The sequence below is a fragment of the Bos grunniens genome, chromosome 23, assembly GCF_055505025.1.
Source record: "Bos grunniens cultivar Pamir isolate PY7600 chromosome 23, Bosgru_T2T1.0, whole genome shotgun sequence".
In the NCBI taxonomy this organism is placed as follows: Eukaryota; Metazoa; Chordata; class Mammalia; order Artiodactyla; family Bovidae; genus Bos; species Bos grunniens.
The window spans coordinates 4,251,809-4,275,330 of record NC_141187.1 but is presented as its reverse complement, the minus strand read 5'-3'; the positions used below and the strand labels follow the sequence as shown (position 1 = coordinate 4,275,330).

Here is a 23,522-nt window from a genome sequence, read left to right as displayed (position 1 = left end):
TTTGCGATCCCATGAATCACAGCACGCCAGGCCTCCCTGTCCATCACCAACTCCCAAATTTCACTCAGACTCATGTCCATCAAGTCAGTGATGCCATCCAGCCATCTCATCCTCTGCCGTCCCCTTCTTCTCCTGCCCCCAATCCCTCCCAGCATCAGAGTCTTCTCCAATGAGTCAACTCTTTACATGAGGTGGCCAAAGTACTGGAGTTTCAGCTTTAGCATCAGTCCTTCCAAAGAAATCCCAGGGCTGATCTCCTTCAGAATGGACTGGTTGGATCTCCTTGCAGTCCAAGGGACTCTCAAGAGTCTTCTCCAACACCACAGTTCAAAAGCATCAATTCTTCAGCGCTCAGCTTTCTTCACAGTCCAACTCTCACATCCATACATGACCACAGGAAAAACCGTAGCCTTGACTAGACAGACCTTCGTTGGCAAAGTAATGTCTCTGCTTTTGAACATGCTATCTAGGTTGGTCATAACCTTCCTTCCAAGGAGTAAGCGTCTTTTAATTTCATGGCTGCAATCACCATCCGCAGTGATTTTGGAGCCCCCCAAAATAAAAGTCTGACACTGTTTCCACTGTTTCCCTATCTATTTCCCATGAAGTGATGGGACCAGATGCCATGATCTTAGTTTTCTGAATGTTGAGCTTTAAGCCAACTTTTTCACTCTCCATTTTCACTTTCAACAAGAGGCTTTTTAGTTCCTCTTCACTTTCTGCCATAAGGGTGGTGTCATCTGCATATCTGAGGTTATTGACATTTCTCCTGGCAATCTTGATTCCAGCTTGTGTTTGTTCCAGCCCAGCGTTTCTCATGATGTACTCTGCATATAAGTTAAATAAGCAGGGTGACAATATACAGCCTTGACCTACTCCTTTTCCTATTTGGAACCAGTCTGTTGTTCCATGTCCATTTGCATAAACAGCACCAAAAATGAACAGCTTTCTTGGATACTTTGTTCACAATGGGTTCATTTCACACCCATGTCCCTCCAGCCCCCACACTTACCCAGGCAGATGAACTCGAAGCTGAGGTGTTAGATAAGATCCCACATATTTCCCATCCCAAGTTTCTTCCCTCTACCCTTGGCCCATATTAAGGATTCTGTCCTCTGGCCCACACGATGCTACCCTAAGTGAGAGGGTCAGACCAGTAATCTACCTCCCCCTACACTCCTGCAGATGTGTCCAGGTGCTGAGAGAGTCCGGTAGGACAAGCTGCTTGGGAGGCTCAGGCGATCCCCCTCCCAGATCGTTATATCAAGGGGTGAATTACATTGGCAAGTGGTATGACAGTTGAGGCAAGGCTGGTGACTTTCAGTGAAAGGGCCTCTGGATATGGTCCCTTGAGAGGCTCAGAGACAGGGAGACAGGTAAGCAGGAGAAAGACCTGTGTTGTCACAGTGAGGCCCTGGTGCCAGGACCCTGGGATGGAAGACAGGGGGCCCCAGCTGTGAATGGCTGTCTGCAGGAAACCCCCAACCCAAGCCTTCAGTAGTCTCGGCTCTGACACCTCAGTCCCTCCTACCAGTTAGCCCTATCTTGGGTCTAAGAAGAGAGAAGGGTTTTGGAATGTTAGGAAGTGAGGATGAGGTCTGGTGTGGAGGGAGCAGGAGATAGGAGTGAAAATTACTCCCCAGATTTCCCAGTACAGTCCCACAAGGAGAATGACTGGGCTCTCCTGTTTCTTGGGCTGTCCCTGCTGTGTTTTCCTTTTAAATGTCCACTATACATATACTACCGCTTGAAGAAGAATTTAAAGAGGAATGTTTGTGTACCTCTTAAATGTCCACTATACATATACCTACTGCTTGAAGAACAATATTAATCCCAAAGAAAGGCAAGGCCAAAGAATGTTCAATCTCCCCACCATTGGACTCATCTCACACACTAGCAAAGTAATGCTCAAAATTCAACAAGCCAGCCTTCAACAGTATGTGAACTGAGAACTGGCAGATGTTCAAGCTGAATTTAGAAAAGGCAGAGGAACCAGAGATCAAATTGCCAACATCCATTGGATCATAGGAAAAGCAAGGGAGTTTCAGAAAAACATTTACTTCTGCTTTATTGACTATACCAAAGCCTTTGACAGTGTGGATCACAACAAACTGGAAAATTCTTCAAGAGATGGGAATCCCAGACCACCTTACCTGCCTCCTGAGAAATCTCTATGCATGTCAAGAAGCAACAGCTAGAACTGGACAGGGAACAATGGACTGGTTCCAAATTGGGAAAGGAGTACGTCAAGTATTGTCACCCTGTTTATTTAACTTCTATCAGTTCAGTTTAGTTTACTCAGTCATGTCCGACTCTGTGACCCATGGACTGTAGGATGCCAGGCTTCCCTGTCCATCACCAACTCCCAGAACATGCTCAAACTCATGTCCATGAAGTCAGTGATGCCATCAAAACATCTTATCCTCTGTTGTCCCCTTCTCTTCCTGACTTCAATCTTTCCCAGCATCAGGGTCTTTTCCAATGAGTCAGCTCTTTGCACAGTGGTCAAAGTATTGGAGCTTTAGCTTCAGCATCAGTCCTTCCAATGAATATTCAGAACTGATTTCCTTTAGGATTGACTGGTTGGATCTCCATGCAGTCCAAGGGGCTCTCAAGAGTTTTCTCCAACACCACAGTTCAAAAGCATCAGTTCTTTGGTGCTCAGCTTTCTTTACAGTCCAACTTTTACATCCATATGTGACTACTGGATCAACCATAGCTTTGACTATATGGACCTTTGTCAGCAAAGTAATGTCTTTTCTTTTTAATATCCTGTCTAGGTTGGTCATAGCTTTTCTTCCAAGGAGCAAGCATCTTTTAATTTCTTGGCTGTGGTCACCATCTGCCCCAAAAAATAAAGTCTGTCACTGTTTCCATTGTTTCCCCATCTATTTCCCATGAAGTTATGGGACCAGATGCCATGATCTTAGTTTTCTGAATGTTGAATTTTAAGACAACATTTTCACTCTCCTCTTTCACTTTCATCAAGAGGCTCTTTAGTTCTTCTTTGCTTTCTGTCATAAGGGTGGTGTCATTTGCATATCTGAGGTTATTGATATTTCTCCCAGCAATCTTGATTCCACCTTGTGCTTCATCCAGCCCAGCATTTCACATGATGTACTCTGTATATAAGTTAAATAAGCAGGGTGACAATATACAGCCTTGATGTACTCCTTTCCCGATTTGGAAACAGTCTATTGTTCCATGTCTAGTTCTAACTGTTGCTTCTTGACCTGCATACAGATTTCTTAGGAGACAGGTCAGGTGGTCTGGTATTCCCATCTCTTGAAGAATTTTCCACAGTTTGTTGTGATCCACACAGTCAAAGGCTTTGGCATAGTCAATAAAGCAAAAGTAGATGTTTTTCTGGAACACTCTTGCTTTTTCTATGATCCAATGGATGTTGGCAATTTGATCTCTGGTTCCTCTGCTTTTTCTAAATCCAGCTTGAACATATAGAAGTTCTCAGTTCACATACCATTGAAACCTGGCTTGGAGGATTTTGAGCATTACTTTACTAGTGTGTGAGATGAGTGCAATTGTGCAGTAGTTTGAACATTCTTTGGCATTTCCGCCTTTCTTTGGGATTGGAATGAAAACTGACCTTTTCCAGTCCTGTGGCCACTGTTGAGTTTTCCAAATTTGCTGACATATTGAGTGCAGCACTTTCACACAGCATAATCTTTTAGGATTTGAAACAGCTCAACTGGAATTCCATCACCTCCACTTGCTTTGTTTGTAGTGATGCTTCCTAAGGGCCAATTGACTTTGCACTGCAGGATGTCTGGCTCTAGGTGAGTGATCACACCATCATGGTTATCTGGGTCATGAAGATCTTTTTTGTATAGTTCTTCTGTGTATTCTTGCCACCTCTTCTTAACTTCTTCTGCTTCTGTTAGGTCCATCCCATTTCTGTCCTTTATTGTGCCCATCTTTGCATGAAATGTTCACTTCGTATCTCTAATTTTCTTTAAGACATATCTAGTCTTTCCCATTCTGTTGTTTTCCTCTATTTCTTTGCATTGGTCACTGAGGAAGGGTTTTTTTTTTTTTTTTTTAATCTCTCTTTGCTATTTTTTGGAACTCTGCATTCAAATGGGTATATCTTTCCTTTTCTTCTTTGCCTTTAGGTTCTTTTCTTTTCTCAGCTCTTTGTAAGGCCTCTTCTGACCACCATTTTGCTTTTTTGCATTTCTTTTTCTTGGGGATGGTCTTGATCACTGCTTCCTGGACAATGTCACGAACCTCCGTCCATAGTTCTCTAGGCACTCTATCAGATCTAATCCCTTGAATCTATGTGTTTTGAATCTATTTAACTTCTATGCAGAGTACATTATGTGAAATGCCAGGCTGGAAGAAGCACAAACTAGAATCAAGATTGCCAAGAGAAATATGAATAACCTCAGATATCCAGATGACACCACTCTTATGGCAGAAAGCGAAGAAGTAAAGAGCCTCTTGATGAAAGTGAAAGAGGAGAGTGAAGAAGCTGGCTTAAATCTCAACATTCAAAAAATGAAGATCATGGCATCTGGTCCCCTGACTTCATGGCAAACAGATGGCGAAACAATGGAAACTGTGATAGTCTTTATTTTCTTGGGCTCCAAAATCACTGCAGATGGTGACTGTAGCCATGAAATTAAAAGATGCTTGCTCCTTGGAAGAAAAGCTAGGACAAACCCAGACAGCATATTAAAAAGCAGAGACATTACTTTGCCCACAAAGGTCCATCTAGTCAAAGCTATCATTTTTCCAGTAGTCATATACAGATGTGAGAATTGGACTATAAAGAAAGCTGAGCGCTGAAGAATTGCTGCTTTTGAACTGTGGTGCTGGAGAAGACTCTTGAGAGCCCCTTGGACTGCAAGGAGTTCAAACCAGTCAATCCTAAAGGAAATCATTCCTGAATATTCATTGGAAGGATTGATGCTGAAGGTGAAGTTCCGATACTTTGGCCACCTGATGCGAAGAACTGACTCATTGGAAAAGAGCCTGATGCTGGGAAAGATCGAAGGCAGGAGGAGAAGGAGAGAATGAGATATTTGGATGGCATCACCGACTCAATGGACATGAGTTTGTGCAAGCTCTGGGAGCTGGTGATGGACAGGGAAGCCTGGTGTGCTGTTTGGGGTCACAAACAGTCAGATACGACTGAGCGACTGAACTGAACTCAACTCAACTCATATAGCTACTGTTGAACATACATCCCAGAGCCACAGGAGAACCTTCAAACCCCTGTGTCCACAACAGTGCATCCTTTCCCTGTCCCAAGAGTTAGCTAGTATCTTGAGTTTGATATTGATTTCTCTCTTGCTTTTTTGACCGTTTTCACCTAAAGAATACATTATTTCACGTTTTTAAAAAGCTTTCATATTAATACTGATTTGTATTCATCAGGGTCCAGCAAGATACAGATGGCACACTCAAAACAGGTGGACCCAAAGATGGTTTTTGCACAGACTGTTTGCGAAGATGTAGGAGAAAGGAATCCGGAGGGTGCATCATGCACTCAAGCCGGGCTTCAGCGAAGTCAACACGGTTACCACACGGAGCCGTGCAATGTGAAGAAGGAGGTCCTTTCCAGCGGTTACCTCGAGGGGCAGAGCCAGGCCTAGGGACACAGGCAGCCTTATGAGGAGGCAGCCAGGGGCGCAAGTATGTTGTCTTAGGGTCTCCTCTCTTTCCCACATCCCATTGGGTCTCGTCCTGTAGAATTTCCGGAGGCCTAATGCACAAGAGGACGAGTCGCAGAAGCCAGAAACAAAAACCAGGAGAGAAGGTGAGCCAGCTAGCTGAGGGGCCTTGTGGAAGATCCCAGCATGTGTGGATTCTCCTGCAACCTGCTTTTTCAGTTAATACTATCTTTTTGGGATTCATCAATGCTTATGCATTTAATTGTAGTTCATTCAGTTTTGCTGTTGTTTTTTATATCCCACTGTGTGAATGGACTATAGTTAACTTACTGTTTTCCTGATGATGGCAACTTTCCAACATTTTAATATATTGATGTTGATATAAACATTCTTGTCAACGTTTTTTGATGTCTATGTACAAAAATCTCTCCAGAGAATATACTTATAGTAGAATTACAATATGAATTACAATACTTGGACAAATGGTCAAATTTTCCAGATGACATCAAATTGTTCTCAAAGTAGTTTCATCAATTAATACTTCTACTGGCAGTATATGAGTTCCTTGGCCACACAATGTTTTCACACTTGAAAACTTTTGTTCATTTGATGGGCGTACAAGATTTATCTCATTGTGGTTTTAATTTGCATTTCCCCAATTACTAATGTGGTGAACATACTTTCATATTTTATTGGTCATTTATGTTTCCTCTGTTGTGAAGCATCTGTTGAAGGTTTTTTTTTGCCCTCTTCCCACTGTTTTTGCCTTTCTCTTATTGATTACATTTGGATACTAACTCTGTGTTATTTCTGACAATTTCCTTTTTCCAACTTGCAGTTGGTTTAAAAATGTACGTTTATGTCCTTTTTAAAGTTAAGTTCCTTGAACTTATTTACAAAACAGAAATAGAGTCATAGATATAAGAACAAATAGTTACCAGAGGGAAAAGGAAGGGTAGGGATAATTTGGGAGACTGGGATTGACACATACACACAACTACATATAAAATAGATAACTAACAAGGACCTACTGTATACCACAGGGAGCTCTTCTCAATACTTTGTAATAGCCTGTGTGGGAAAGGAATCTAAAAAAGTGGAAATGTGATTCAGTTACACAACATTGTGAATCAACTATGTTCCAATAACACTTAAAAAATAAATTTCTTAATTTTTAGTGTAGTTAATATTATCAAGTTTCTTTTTACACCTTGTGTTTTTTTAAAAAGAAATTGTGCTAAAATGAATAAAATTTACCATTTTAAAGTGTACAACTCACTGGCATTAAGTTTCTTCACGTTTTTTGTGCAACCGTCACCACTATCCATCCCCCAGTTTGTGCTTTTCCTTAATGACTTGTTTAAGAAATTCTTTGCTACATCAAGAACATCTATATATTGTTCTGAACTCTTATTTTTGCAGCTCACAGTTGTCATTAAATTATCTGGAATTGATTTTTGTGGACAGGAGGAGGTAGGAAGTAGAATTTCTCCCAAAACCAACTGTTCCAGCACCATTTAGTACCACCCATCTTTTCTCCACTGAGTTGTACAGTGGACCTGTCAGATACCAGGCTTTATAACTATAGGCCCATTTCTGGGTTCTCTGTTCTGTTTGAGTGGCTGAATTGTCTATTTCTATATCAATATCACATTGTCTTAAATACTAACTCTTCTATCTGCCTAAACTGTTATTCTCCTAAAGACACACACGACTAAATCCCAGTTTTCCTTCTAGTTTCTCCTTTGTGATCATATTCTAAGCTAATCTTTCCTGGCTACCCTTTCTAAAATTTCAATGCCTCCTCCAAAAAGTTAATGTCCTCTCCCTCTGCTCTATTTCCAGCTCAGCAGTTCTTATTTAACACAGTCATGTGTACAGTTTTCTTGTTTATTGTCTCTCTTTCCCATAGACTATAACATTTATGAGGGCAGTTTAGGTGGTTTCATCATTCTTGTATCCCCAGCAGAGAAAACACTACCTGGTACTTAGCAGAGGCTCTGTTAGTATTTCTGAAACAAATCACATAATGTTGTTATGTGGAAGGTGATCCACCCTCTCTGTACTCTCTTTATTTTTGATCTTTTTTCTAGGTGGAATTTTTAAAAGTTTATTTTTAATTGGAGGATAATTGGTTTACAATATTGTGTTGGTTTCTGCTATACAACAACATAAATCAGCCAGTAAGTATACATATGTCCCCTCCCTACTGAACCGCCCCCCACAGCCTCCACCCCTCTAGGTTGTCACAGAATACCGGGGTGAACTCCCTAAGCCTATACTGCAAATCCTCACCAGCAGGCTACATCACCACCATTAGCATGCATGCTCAGCTATGTCTGACTCTTTGAGACCCCATGGACTGTAGCCCACCAGGTTCCTCTGTCTGTGGGATTTTCCAGCAAGCATACTGGAGTGGGTTGCCATTTCCAGCACCAAAGGATATTCTCGACCCAAGGATCGAACCCCAGTCTCCATCGTCTCCTACATTGGCAAGCGGATTCCTTGCCACTGTGCCACCTGGGAAGCGCATTTCACACATGTTAGTGTGTATGTGTCAGTGCTACTCTCTCAGTTAACCCCACCCTCTCCTTCCCCTGCTATGTCCAAAGTCTGTTCTCTATGTCTGCATCTCTATTCCTGCCCTACAAACAGGTTCATCAGTATCATTTTTTAGATTCCATATATATGCATTAATATCAGAGAAGGCAATGGCACCCCACTCCAGTACTCTTGCCTGGAAAATCCCATGGGCAGAGGAGCCTGGTAGGCTGCAGTCCATGGGGTCTCTAAGAGTCAGACATGACTGAGTGACTTCACTTTCACTTTTCACTTTCATGCATTGGAGAAGGAAATGGCAACCCACTCCAGTGTTCTTGCCTGGAGAATCCCAGGGATGGGGGAGCCTGGTGGGCTGCCGTCTATGGGGTCACACAGAGTCGGACACGACTGAAGTGACTTAGCAGCAGCAGCATATGCATTAATATACAAAATTTGTTTTTCTCTTTCTGACTGACTTCATTCTGTATGATAGGCTCCAGGTTCACCCACTTACAACTGACTCAAATGCATTTCTTTTTATGACTGAGTAATATTGCCTTGAATATATGTAACACAACTTCTTTATCCATTCATCTGTCGATGACTATCTAGGTTGCTTCCAAGTACTTGGGCTTCCCTGATGGCTTAGTTGGTAAAAAGAATCTGCATGCAATGCAGGAGACCCAGGTTCAATCCCTGGGTTGGGAAGATCCCCTGTAGAAGGGAATGGCCACCCACTCCAGTATTCTTGCCTGGAGAGTTCCATGGACAGAGTAGACTGGTGGGCCACAGTCCATGGGATTGCAAAGAGTCAGACACGACTGAGTGACCAATACATTCACTTTCCATGTTCTAGCTATGGTAAATAGAGCTTCTGTGAACATTGGAATACATGTGTCCTTTTTAGTTATGGTTTTCTCTGGGTATATGCTCAATAGTAGGATTGCTGGGTCGTATGGTAGTTTCACTCCTAGTTTTTAAAGGAATCTCCATACTGTTCTCCATAGTGGCTGTATCAACTTATTCTCACCAACAGTGCAAGAGGGTTCCCTTTTATCCACACCCTCTCTGGCATTTATTGTTCATAGATTTTTTTGATGGTGGCCATTCTGGCTGGTGTGAGGTGATACCTCATTTTAGTTTTGATTTGCATTTCTCTAATAATGAGTGATGTTGAGCATCTTTTTGTGTGTTTGTTGGACACCTGTATGTCTTTTTTTGGAGAAATGTTTGTTTAGGTCTTCCTCCCACTTTCTGATTGGGTTGTTTGTTTTTCTGGTATTGAGTTGCATGAGCTGCTTGTATATTTACAAGATTAATCCTTTGTCAGTTTCATTTGCAATTATTTTCTCCCATTCTGAGGGTTGTATTTTCATCTTGTTTATAGATTCCTTTGCTGAGCAGAAGCTTTTAAGTTTAATTAGGTCCCACTTGTTTATTTTTGTTTTTATTTCCATTACTCTAGGAAGTGGGTCAAAGAGGATCTTGCTGTGATTTATGTCAAAGAGCATTTGCCTGTGTTTTCCTCTAAGAGTTTTGTAGTTTCTGGACTTACATTGAGGTCTTTAATCCATTTTGAGTTTATCTTTGTGTAGGATGTTAGGAAGTGTTCTAATTTCATTCTTTTACACATAGCTGTCCAGTTTTCCCAGCACCACTTTATTGAAAAGGCTGTGTTTTCTCCATTGTATATTCCTGCCTCCTTTGTCAGAGATAAGGTGCCTATAGGTGTGTGGGTTTATCTCTGGGCTTCCTATCTTGTTCTGTTGATCTATATTTCTGTTTTTATGCCAGTACTATACTGTCTTGGGCGCTGGATCATAGAAAAAGCAAGAGAGTTCCAGAAAAACATCTATTTCTGCTTTATTGACTACACCAAAGCCTTTGACTGTGTGGACCACAAGAAACTGTGGAAAATTCTTCAAGAGATGGGAATACCAGACCACCTGATCTGCCTCTTGAGAAATTTGTATGCAGGTCAGGAAGCAACAGTTAGAACTGGACATGGAACAACAGACTGGTTCCAAATAGGAACAGGAGTTTGTCAAGGCTGTATATTGTCACCCTGTTTATTTAACTTATATGCAGAGTACATCATGAGAAACACTGGGCTGGAAGAAACACAAGCTGGAATCAAGATTGCCAGGAGAAATATCAATAACCTCAGATATGCAGATGACACCACCCTTATGGCAGAAAGTGAAGAGGAACTCAAAAGCCTCTTGATGAAAGTGAAAGTGGAGAGTGAAAAAGTTGGCTTAAAGCTCAACATTCAGAAAACTAAGATCATGGCATCTGGTCCCACCACTTCATGGGAAATAGATGGGGAAACAGTGGAAACAGTGTCAGACTTTATTTTTCTGGGCTCCAAAATCACTACAGATGGTGACTGCAGCCATGAAATTAACAGACACTTACTCCTTGGAAGGAAAGTTATGACCAACCTAGATAGCATGTTCAAAAGCAGAGACATTACTTTGCCAACAAAGGTTCATCTAGTCAAGGCTATGGTTTTTCCTGTGGTCATGTATGGATGTGAGAGTTGGACTGTGAAGAAGGCTGAGCACCGAAGAATTGATGCTTTTGAAGTGTGGTGTTGGAGAAGACTCTTGATAGTCCCTTGGACTGCAAGGAGATCCAACCAGTCCATTCTGAAGGAGATCAGCCCTGGGATTTCTTTGGAGGGAATGATGCTAAAGCTGAAACTCCAGTACTTTGGCCACTTCATGTGAAGAGTTGACTCATTGGAAAAGACTCTGATGCTGGGAGGGATTGGGGGCAGGAGAAGAAGGGGACGACAGAGGGTGAGATGGCTGGATGGCATCACTGACTCGATGGATGTGAGTCTGAGTGAACTCCGGGAGTTGGTGATGGACAGGGAGGCTGGCATGCTGCAGTTCATGGGGTCGCAAAGAGTCGGACATGACTGAGCGACTGATCTGATCTGATCTGATCTGATACTGTCTTGATGACTGTAGCTTTGTAGTATAGTCTGACGTCAGGAAGGTTGATTCCTCTAACTCCAGTTTTCTTTCTCCAGATTGCTTTGGCTTTATATAGTCTTTTGTGTTTCCTCACAAATTGTGAATTTTTTTGCTCTAGTTCTGTGAAAACTGCCATTGGTAATTTCATAGGGATTGCATTGAATCTATAGAATGCTTTGTGTGTTATAGTATAGTCATGTTCACAATGTTGATTCTTCCAATCCAAGAACATAATCTGTCCCTCCATCTATTTGAGTCATCTTTAATTGCTTTCATCAGCATCTTATAGTTTCTGTGTACAAGTGTTTTGTCTCCTTGCTGCTACTGCTACTGCTGCTAAGTCACTTCAGTCGTCTAACTCTGTGCGACCCCATAGATCCCCTGTCCCTGGGATTCTCCAGGCAAGAACACTGGAGTGGGTTGCCATTTCCTTCTCCAATGCATGAAAGTGAAAAGTGAAAGTCAAGTTGCTCAGTCGTGTCCAACTCTTCGCAACCCCATGGACTGCAATCTACCAGGCTCCTCCACCCATGGGATTTTCCAGGCAAGAGCACTGGAGTGGGGTGCCATTGCCTTCTCTGGGTAGGTTTATTCCTAGGTATTTTATTCTTTTTGTTGCAGTGGTGAATGGGATTGTTTCCCTAATTTCTCCTTCTGATTTTTCATTGTTAATGTATAGGAATGCCAGAAATTTCTATGTATTAATTTTGTATCCTCCAACTTTACTAAATTCACTGATTAGCTCTAGTAATTTTCTGATACCATCTTTAGGGTTTTCTGTGTATAGTATCATGTCATCTGAAGGAGTAAGGGTTTTACTTTTCCTATATGGATTACTTTTATTTATTCTTCTTCTCTGATTGCTGTGGCTAGGACTTCCAAAACTATATTGAATAATTGTGGTGAGAATGCGTACCCTTTTCTTGTTCCTGATGTGAGAGGAGATGCTTTCACCATTGAGAATAATGTTTGCTGTGGATTTGTCATAGATGGCCTTAATTATGTTGAGTTAGATTCCTTCTATGTCCATTTTCTGGAGAATTTTTTTTTTAAATCATAAATGGGTGTTGAATTTTGTCAAAAGTCTTTCTGCATCTATTGAGATTATAGGATGGTTTTTATCTTTTGATTTGTTTATATGGTGCATAACTTTGATTGATTTGCATACATCAAAGAATCCTTGCATCCCTGGAGTAAACCCTACTTGATCATGGTGTATGATCCTTTTTACTGTGTTTTGGATTCTCTTTGCTCGTATTTTGTTCAGGATTTTTGCACTGTACTTTCTTTTAAGATATGCTTTCTTTTTAGTTCCTTTGCTTCTTGATGCTGACTAATAAAAGCAATCTGAAAGAAAGGAGGAAAGGACAGGTTTTAGGTAACTTCCCAGAGGTGGGCAGTAAGATGGAAAGGATGGTGGAATCAGGGTGGAAAGGGTAGGGTGACACAACGCTCTGCCTTGGCAGCCGAGATACACAGAAATTACAGACCTGGACCTCACACCCTGTGCCTGACTAAGTGTGCAGCAGCTTTCATCGGTCAGCTGTCCTGCTGGGAACGCCTCCTGTTCCGCTGCTTTCCATGGCAAGAGGAGCTGGAAGGAGCCAGTGTTTACAGTGTTTCTTTCCTGGGTAAAGAAAGTTACCAGGCCTTCAGTTTTTAGGGGAAGACACCCTGCACAGGATAAAAATGAAACCTCTTTGATTTACAAAGCATGGTGGCTAAAATCTAGCTGTAAGTGTGACACACAGCAGGACTAAAGTCCTGGAACTGGAGTCACCTAAGGGTGGAAGCTCCATGCGACAGTCTGTTGGCAGCTGGGTAATGCCCAGGGCAGGCACTGAATTAAGCAGTGATGATTCATGGAAATTCCATTAGAGAAGGTACTCTGTGCTTTATTACAGACTAAACTGGGGTAGCCAAGTTATTCTGGAAGGAATGTGTACAAAGCTTTCAGATGAGGACTTTAAGTTTTATAGGTTGGAATTCAATTTGATTCAAAACATCTGTTGAACATTCAGCTGAAACCATCACTTTTTTTCATATCTCTCTCATATTTTACATCAGCTCAGGATAATAAATATTTGTTGAGAGCCCACTGAGTGCCAGTCACCAGGGTTATAAAGATGAATGACACAGTGGTCCCTGTTTTTGAGATGGTTATGGTCTGGTATAAGTAAAAGTTATGCATTTATATGTGTTTTCCTCTCCATGACTTTGAGGTTGAGATCTGTAATTTAAATGCACCTTGGTTGCCAGAGCTAAGCATTGGGTAAGTCCACTTTGTTGGTGAAATAAACACAGGAGGAACTCACAGTGATTTACCAGATACAGCAAACTGAAATGTATCATTATTGTGCATTATTGGTCCTGTAATACAGAAGTTCTTAATGTAATTGCCAAAAACACTGTTCACAGTGAAGTGGTGATCAAAACTGTGGCATGGGAAAGCAATAAACATGCTAAAATAGTTGGAAAAAACACAGGCTATTCTGTACTCCGAAGCTTAAAGTAGGTCTTTAATACAATAAAAAGGCAGTTCTTATGTGAAATGTTTAACTTTAAGGTTTGTATGCTTTTCCAGCTGTCTCTTTGTATCTCTTTGAAGAGATCTTTAGTCTTTCCCATTCTATTGTTTTCCTCTATTTCATTGCACTGATCCTTGAGGAAGGCATTCTTGTCTCTCCTTGCTATTATAGAGATACCAAGGGAACATTTCATGCAAAGATGGGCACAATAAAGGACAGAAATGGGATGGACCTAACAGAAGCAGAAGATATTAAGAAGAGGTGGCAAGAATACACAGAAGAACTGTACAAAAACGATCTTCACGACACAGATAATCACGATGGTGTGATCCTTCACCTAGGGCCAGACATTCTGGAATGTGAAGTCAAGTGGGCCTTAGGAAGCATCACTCTGAACAAAGCTAGTGGAGGTGATGGAATTCCAGTTGAGCTATTTCAAATCTTAAAAAGATGATGCTGTGAAAGAGCTGCACTCAATATGACTGCAAATTTGGAAAATGCAGCAGTGGCCACAGGACTGGAAGAGGTCAGTGTTCATCCAATCCCAAAAAAGGCAGTGCTTTTCTTTGTTCAATGTTCAAATGTTGAACATTTAGAACACTGAATTCAAACTACCACACAATTGTACTCATCTCACACACTAGCAAAGTAATGCTCAAAATTCTCCAAGCCAGGCTTCAACAGTTTGTGAACTGAGACCCTCCAGATGTTCAAGCTGGGTTTAGAAAAGGCAGAGGAACCAGAGATCAAATTGCCAATATCCGTTGGATCATAGAAAAAGCAAGAGTATTCCAGAAAAACTTCTGCTTCATTGACTATGCTAAAGCCTTTGATTGTGTGGATCACAACAAACTGGAAAATTCTTAAAGAGATGGGAACACTAGACCACTTTACCTGCCTCCTGAAAAATCTGTATGCAGGTCAAGAAGCAACAGTTAAAACTGGACATGGAAAAATGGACAGTATATGGTTCCAAATTGGGAAAGGAGTATGTCAAGGCTGTATATTGTCACCCTGCTTATTTCACTTATATACAGAGTACATCATGTGAAATGCTGGGCTGGAAGAAGCACAAACTGGAATCAAGATTGCCAGGAGAAATATCAATAACCTCAGATATGCAGTTGTTACCACTCTTGTGGCAGAAAGCGAAGAAGAACTAATAAGCCTCCTGATGAAAGTGAAAGAGGAGAGTGAAAAAGTTGGATTGAAAACCAACATTCAGAAAACCAAGATTATGGCATCTGGTTCCATCACTTCATGGCAAATAGATGGGGAAACAATGGAAACAGTGATAGACTTTATTTTCTTGGGTTCCAAACTCACTGCAGATGGTGACTGCAGCCATGAAATTAAGAAGCTTGCGCCTTGGAAGAAAAGCCATGACCAGCCTAGACAGCATATTAAAAAGCAGAGACATTACTTTGCTGACAAAGGTCCGTCTAGTCAAAGCTATGGTTTTTCCAGTCGTCATGTATGGATGTGAGAAATGGACTATAAAGAAAGCTGAGCGCTGAAGAATTGATGCTTTTGAACTGTGGTGTTGGAGAAGACTCTGGAGTGTCCCTTGGACTGCAAGGAGATCCAGCCAGTCTGTCCTAAAGGAAATCAGTTCTGAATATTCCTTGAAAGGACTGATGCTGATGCTGAAACTCCAATACTTTGGTCATCTGATGCAAAGAACTGACTCCTTGGAAAATCTTTCCCTGATGCTGGGAAAGATTGAAGGCAGGAGGAGGAGCAGGGGATGACAGAGGATGATATGGTTGGATGACATCACTGACTCGATGGACATGAGTTTGAGCAAGCTCTGGGAGTTGGTGATGGACAAGGAAGCTGGTGTGCTGCAGTCAATGGAGTCGCAAAGAGTCAGACACGACTACGTGACTGAACTGAAATGAACCAGCTCTCTCTGAAATGGTCCTAAAATGACATTTATTATCTCATCTTTTAATTTAAAAGACACTTTGCAGGCAGTTTAGGGAAGACAAAGACAATAAAAGTGGCCTGTCCAAAAAGAGCTGAAAATCTGGTGGTGCTACACAGTCAGCTACACATATATTCACAAACGTTTTTGAAATACTTAACAAAGCTAGTATGTAGGTGCATTTTTCTGAGGAGTACATTCATCGAATCATCCAGTAGCTCATGATCCCCAAAGATGAAGGCTATCTGCAGTAGATGGATAGAACTAGAGGAGAAATCATATGACATGGAAGTACTGTGGTATAACCCAGGAGCAAACCATGCAGCATAAGCAAAGGCTCAGGAGGATGGAGGCAGGTAGTGGGGTGGTGACTGACATACTGACTGAGGAGGGTTGGAGCTACTAGAGTGGGGAGGTCACCACAAAGAGACACAGGTAGGGACTTCCAGGCCTTCTTTGGGGAAGAGCTGGTAGGTCATTCCACAGGCTGGGGGCAGCTACAGGCAAGAAAGTCATTGAATCTTGGGGCCATGCTGTGGGAAGGTTTCACATGTTTCATGAATTAAAATTTATGGAGAACTTCATATAAAATTAAAATAGAACTTTAAAAATACCATCAGATGTTCCACTGCCAGTGTCTTAGTTCCCACAAATGTAAGCATTTTTCTGTTTGCAATAGACTCATTTTTTAAATTGTCCAAAGAAGTATTTAATATCGTCTATCATAGAAAAGCTCCAATACTTTGGCCACCTGATGTTAAGAGCTGACTCATTAGAAAAGACTTTGATGCTGGGAAAGATTGAAGGCAGGAAGAGAAGGGGATGACAGAGGATGAGATGGTTGGATGGCATCACTGACTCAGTGGACAGGGTTTGGGTAAACTCCGGGAGTTGGTGATAGACAGGGAGGCCTGTGTGCTGCAGTCCATGGGGTCGCAAAGTCAGACACAAGTGTGTCTGAACAAAAACCATCATAGAAAAGGGCTTCCCAGGTGGTAAGAGTGGTAAAGAACCCATCTGCCAATGTAGGAGACGTAAGAGACATGGATTCGATCCCTGGATAGGGAAGATCCCCTGGAGGAGGGCAGGGCAACCCTTTCCAGTAGTCTTGCCTGGACAATCCCATGGACAGAGGAACCTGGTGGGCTCCAGTCCATAGGGTGGAAAATAGTTGGAAATGCCTGAAGTGACTTAGCACAGATATACATCATGGGAACGTGAGCACTCCTTCCCTGGTGGCTCAGATGGTAAAGAAACTGCCTGTGTTTAAGTTAAAAAAGGGCCAGTTTAAGACCAGGCTGAAGATAAAGCCAGGAAAAGTTAAATAAAAGGAAGAATAGCAGAGAGGGATGGTTTTGCACCTAAAATTCTGATTGCAACACATATTATATGCCTGGATTGTAAGATAAGAATGGGAGTTGAAGAAGGCAGCCCACTCATAGTAGTAAGAAACACTGCAGAAAATTGTAATGGTAAGTTCTTACAACCTTGAAATCATATGGCACATATCAGTTCAGTTTAGTTGCTCGGTTGTGTCCGAGTCTTTGTGACCCCATGGACTGTAGCATGCCAGGCTTCCCTGTCCAACACCAACTCCCGGACCTTACTCAAACTCATGTCCATCGAGTCGGTGATGATATCCAACCATCTCATCCTCTGTCGTCCCCTTCTCCTGCCTTCCTTCAATCTTTCCCAGCATCAGGGTCTGTTGTAGTGAGTCAGTACTTCGCACCAGGTGGCCAAAGTATTGGAGCTTCAGTTTTAGCATCATTCCTTCCAAAGAACACCCAGGATTGATCTCCTCTAGAATGGACTGGTTGGATATCCTTGCAGTCCAAGGGACTCTCAAGAGTCTTCTCCAACACCACAGCATCAATTCTTCAGCACTCAGCTTTCTTTACAGTCCAACTCTCACATCCATACATACATGGTTTTATGTATTCTGCTGTTAACTTCATAGCATCCTAAACATTTTCCCCGGTCAATACTGTTCAAAAGCATATATATTTACAATATCCAGAACATGGAATCTACCCAAAAGTCCATCATCAGAGGAATGGATAACGAAGATGTGGTACATATGTATGACTGAATATTACTCAGACACAAAAAGGCTTCCCTGGTGACTCAAATGGTAAAGAATCTGCTTGCAGTGCGTAAGACTCGTGTTTGATCCCTGGGTTGAAAAGATCCCCTGTAGGAGGAAGGGGCACTCCACTCCAGTGTACTTGCCTGGAGAATTTCACGGACAGAGGAGCCTGGCAGGCTACAGTTCATGGGGTTGCAAAAAGGCAGACACAACTGAGCAACTAACACTAATACTTTCAGCCATAAAAAGGATTGAAACTATGCCAGTTGCAAAGACTTGGATGGACCTAGAGGGTGTCATACAGAGTGAATGAGGTTGGAAGAAAGAATATCCCATATTAACACATACATGTGGAATCTAGAAAAATGGTACAGATGAACCTATCTGCAAAGCAGAAATTGACACAGATGTAGAAAGTAAATGTACAGACACCAAGAGGGGAAGGGAGAGTGGGATGAATTTGGAGATTGGGATTGACATATATATGCTACTGGGTATAAATAGATAACTAATGAGAACGTACTACTGTACAGCACAGGGAACTCTACTCAATGCTCTATGGTGACAAAGAGGTGATATATGCACATGTATTCACTCTGCTCTACAACAGACAGTAACACAACACTGTAGCAAGTAAACTCCAATAAATTTTTTTTTTTTAAAGCCTGTATAATGTCTCACGGGGCTTCCCTGGTGGCTTGGTGGTAAAGAAATATGTCAGCCAATGCAGATGACACATGTTTGATCCCTGGGTTGGGAAGATACCTTTGAGAAGGAAATGGCAACCCACTCCATTATCCTTGCCTGGGAAATCCCATGGACAGAGGAGCCTGGTGGGCTCATGGGTTCATGGGGTGGCGAAAGAGACACAACTTAACGACTGAACAGTAACAACTGACATATTAGTGAAATTGGTAGTTTGGTGGTTAGCACTGTGGTGCTTGGCTAGTCTCTTGAGACTCTGAACCTGGCTCTGCCAGTTACTACGTGACCTTTGAAGTGACTCAACTTCTCTGTTGTACAATCCGTATCTATAAAGTGGGTTAATAACAGGGACTGCAGCAATGAAATTAAAGGATGCTTGCTTCTTGGAAGGAAAGTTATGACAAACCTAGACAGTGGGTTAAAAAGCAGAGACAACACTTTTTCAACAAAGGTCTATATAGTCAAAGCTATGGTTTTTCCAGTAGTCATGTGCAGATGTGTGAGTTGGACTATAAAGATGGCTGGGCATTGAAGAACTGATGCTTTTGACTTGTAGTGCTGAAGACGGCTTGAGAGTCCTTTGGACTGCAAGGAGATCAACCCTGAATATTCATCGGAAGGACTGATGCTGAATATGGAATACTCCAATACTTTAACCACCTAATGGGAAGAGCCCACTCATTGGAAAAGACCCTGATGCTGGGAAAGACTGAAAGCAGAAGGGACGACATAGATTGAGATGGTTGGATGGCATCATTGACTCAATGGATATTAGTTTGAGCAAACTCTGGCAGATGGTGAAGAACAATGAATCCTGGTGTGCTGCAGTCCACGGGGTCACAAAGATTCAGAAGCGACTTAGCAACTGAACAGAACAGAACCTTAAATGGGTTCAGTTCAGTCACTCAGTCGTATCCGACTCTTTGTGACCCCGTGGACTGCAGCATACCAGGCCTCCCTGTCCATCACCAGCTCCCGGAGCTTGCTCAAACGCATGTCCATCAAGTCGGTGATGCCACCCAACCTCTGTCTTCCCCTTCTCCTCCCGCCTTCAATCTTTCCCAGCATCAGGGTCTTTTCACATGAGCCTTTTAAATGGGTTATGGCAATACAGGGAACTGACATATAAATCCCTCAGAACACGTTCTGGTACAAGGTCAGGGTCAACCTGTTCGGCCCAGGCCGGGCAGATGCTCTGAAGCTTGACACTGTTTCACCTCAGTCTGCATTTCCGAAACCTTGAACGTCTTGAAGGCTCCTCCCCTCCTACCTTGACTGGAACTTCTCGAGGCCTCTTTTGTGAGCGAGACCCGCCACCTGGCGGCCTCAGTTCTGAAACGCTGCCGCGCACAGTGGGGGCCGTCACCGCCCGGCACCCCGCGGTCTCCTTCCGCAGACGCCGAGCGTTCCCGGGTGCGCATGCGCAAGGCGTGCGTCCCGGCTCGACTCCCGTCACCTGCGGGCGCTCGCCAGGCACCGAGTGTGCGGAAGGGGAGCGCTGGACGCACACCGATGCCCGCGGGCCGGCCAACCAGTAGAAAAGCGGGCTGACCGGCGGTACGCAGGCCGCCTAGCCGTCGCCTCTGTGAGCGGTGAGCCGGGCCTCCCGCTCGCCGGGCTCTCTGAGATTATCACCCAGGGTCCCAGTCTGGAGCCGGTGCTGACCCGGCGCCGACCGCTCAGACCCACGCACACGTAGTGCAGCAGTGAGAGTGAAAGTCGCTCCGTCGTGTGCGACTCTTTGCAAACCCACGGACCACACAGTCCATGGGATTCTCCAGGCCAGAACACTGGAGTGAGAAGCTTATCCCTTCTCCAGTGGACCTTCCCGACCCAGGGATCGAACCCAGGTCTCCTGCATTGCAGGCGGATTCTTTACCAGCTGAGCCACAAGGGAAGGCCAAAATCATCTGGCAGCGGTGGGATTCGAACCCAGACCCCTAGAGTTGCTGCTGCTAAATCGCTTCAGTCGTGTCCGACTCTGTGCGACCCCATAGACGGCAGCCCACCAGGCTCCCCCGTCCCTGGGATTCTCCAGGCAAGAACACTGGAATGGGTTGCCATTTCCTTCTCCAATGCATGAAAGTGAAAAGTGAAAGTGAAGCCGCCCAATCGTGTCCTACTCTTAACGACCCCATGGACCGAAGCCTACCAGGGATTCATGGGATTCCGTCCATGGGATTCCCCAGGCAAGAGTACTGGAGTGGGGTGCCACTGCCTTCTCCAAACCCCTAGAGACTGGAGCTTTAATCCAGCGCTTTATCACGGCCACGCTGCTGCTGCTGCTGCTAAGTCGCTTCAGTCATGTCCGACTCTGTGCGACCCCATAGACGGCCACGCTACGTAGTGCAATACCTGGGACCGAAATCCAGAGGCCGCCCCCCGAACCCAGAGCGCCCCACTGAGCATGCGCGAGCCTGGGCTGGGCGGCTTGCGGGAGAGGGCGGGCTCCGCGGTCCAGCTATTTCCGCTTCCGGTCCCGTACGAACTCTCCCGCCACCGGAGAAAACCTGTTGTCGCTCTGTGTGTCTGTGTTTGGTGTAGTTGCAGGTGAGAGGAGCTGCCGGGGTTTGCGAAGAAGAGTAACCCTGGCGTTCAGGCGTGCGAGCCTAGGGAAGGGGGAGAGCGGCTGGCGCGGGGGACGCGAGTCCGTCCTGGTGGCTTGTCTAGGCGGAGGCAGGTGCCGGGGCTGACAGACCGCGTTGCCTGAGGGACCGCGGAGGCGGCGTGTCACTCGGCGCCGCTGGACGCTCCGGAGACGAGCTCGACGCGCGGCGCCTGAGAGACTGCCGTCAGTTTTCAGGGGTTGTCAGGGAAGAAGCCCACCGAGTCGCGTTCCTAGCCTGAAGCTCCCGCGCTTTCCTCCGAGTTCGGGGTCGCGGCTCTCGGGCAATCTCAGCCTGACCCTGGAGAGTTCAGAGCCTTCAGGGCGGAGCGCGCAGACGCCTGGAGAGCAGCCCGCGTCCCCTGCTGTGGACATTGCGGGAAGTCAGGACCGCTGCCCGCGTCTCCGCCGCGCTCACCTCTCCCCACCGCCTGTGCACCGCGGTTCCAGCGGTGTTGTCGAAGGTCTGGAAGACAGGGACACGACTCTTGACATGTTGTGCGTGCTCTTCGGAATCAGTTGCCACCTTTTGGTGGCAGAATGTTTTCCTTCGTGTGTGGAGTTATTTTTTGTTTTTAACTCCATTTCCCACCGTTTTTTGTGCTTGCTTCCAGGATAACAAGATGGAGTTTTCTGGAGGAAAACGGAAGAAACTGAGGTTGGTAGATGACCAGAGGAATGCTTGCTACCCACATAGCCTTCAGTTTTACTTGCAGCCACCTTCTGGAAACGTATCTTTGACAGAATTTGAAACGTTGGCTATCGATAGAGTTAAATGTGAGTTATTTGAATTTGAATTTTTGTATTCCTGAGAACCTCACTTATACCTTGTAGAGATAAATTAATTTATTTCCTTCTTTAAACTAATATTTGCTGAGGTTTTTCGTTGAGATTTTGCTGTTCATTCATTTTTTCCATGTACTGTGCATATTTATTGAGTGCCACTTTATTGTAGGCCGCAGGGATTTTGAGCTGAGTACTGAAATTGTCATCTTTGTTGAAGCTGTATTCTAATACCTGGAGACAGATGTCCAAAGCAGTAATTATAGTTTAGTATTTTAAGTGCTCTAGTAGAGGTGTTATTGAAACAGAGAGATGGGAATGATTGACCTAGTCTGATTAAGTAAAACTTCTTAAGAAAAGTTGAAATGTGACCTGGATCTTGAAGCAGGAGTAGCAGTTTCTCAATAGAGAGGAAGGGAGGGGTTTTTGCAAGCTGAGCTAATGTTCTGAAGGAAGAGTTGGAAGCACCAGAGAGAGTGTCACACTGGAGGGAAAGGTGGCAAGTTCAGGGTGGAAGGAGAGTTGTGGGTAACCAAGGGTGTTTTGTACCACGCTAATGCTGTGATACTGGGGTGTAAGAAGGATGTAGCGATTTTCTTTTGCCGGCTTGTCTTCTCTGTGTTGGTGGAAGAAAGAAATAAGTTCGGTGTCAACTGCAACAGTAGCACTGCCTGCAGAGTTTATATTCCAGAGTGTATCCTGATGGGGAGATCAGAAGTAGAGGTGAGATACTGTTAGTCATTCTTAGAGGAGCTGGGTGAGAATTGCTAGTACAGAGTACCTGTATTATCTGTTTGCTGAATAAAAGAGTAAAGGACAGGGACAATAGGTTCTGGGAAGCTTAGCATGGGTTCTGGGATGCCTCATAGAGGTTAAGACAGTGGTTGAAAAGGGTCGTTTCAGTTTGGCCCTGGAGGTGAGATGGTAAGGCAGGGACAGGAAGGGAGAGATGGAAGGGATACCAAGGAGGTGTAAGTGACAGGGTTTGATGACTACTTGGCTGTGAGGAACAGGGGATCGGGTGGGGAGGGCTGAAGTTCCAGGATGGCTGATCTGGTGGGTAGAAATGCTGCTGTTAGAGGTGGGTGGCAGGATTGAGGGGCAGAGAATGAGTTTGGTTTGGGAGACCATAATACGGAGGTCCCTGCTGGACATGGCTTTACGTTCCGGATTCATTTCAGAAGTTTTTCATTCTCAAATTAATCTCTCTTTTCCTACCAATGGAAGAAGAATTCATCTGAGGAAGAGTTGACAGGGGCTTCAGGAGCCTTTGGACAGAGCGAAGCATCTAGTCAGAGTGGCTTGTTTGCTTCTTTACTGCTGTGTCTTCTTCTCTGCCTCATCAGGAAGGGGCGGGCTGTCTTCTGAAGAGTCTGTGCTGAGTTGGTGAAGCACCCACTGCCGGAGTCCTGCCCAGGCTGATCCAGGGTATTTGAAGGGGAGACGATGTCGGCGACTATTTAAATATTCATCAAAGATATAAAGAGTAATAGAATGAGGATAGCTCAGTAGGAAAATTCAGTGGAGAAAAGAGGCTGAGTAGCTTGGTTTACGCGGAAAATCAATATAACCTGTGACACCAGGTTAGCTCTGACCACGGAGGCCGCAGGCGCCCTCTCGAATAGCGGAAGGTGCCCCACCTTTGACACCTTCTCGAGTGGGTCTTAGAAGCCCAGGCAAATAAATGGTCGTAGAGGACCTCCATGCTCCAGATGGAGACTGAGCCA

General features: G+C 44.1%; 1 protein-coding gene across 4 annotated transcripts in view; it reads left to right on the top strand.

The window, feature by feature from the left end:
* Window positions 1-20,876: 20,876 nt before the first annotated feature.
* PRIM2 (DNA primase subunit 2) overlaps window positions 20,877-23,522 on the top strand; it is a 333,721-nt gene continuing 331,075 nt past the window's right edge. For 3 of the 4 annotated variants that reach the window (XM_086370966.1, XM_086370968.1, XM_086370969.1), the window contains exons 1-2: window positions 20,877-20,957; window positions 21,627-21,789. In XM_086370966.1, the coding sequence (XP_086227092.1) occupies window positions 21,636-21,789 (154 nt within the window). In that variant the 5' untranslated portion in view covers window positions 20,877-20,957; window positions 21,627-21,635. The remainder of the gene's footprint in view (window positions 20,958-21,626; window positions 21,790-23,522) is intronic. The other variant, XM_086370967.1, reaches the window with a different exon arrangement.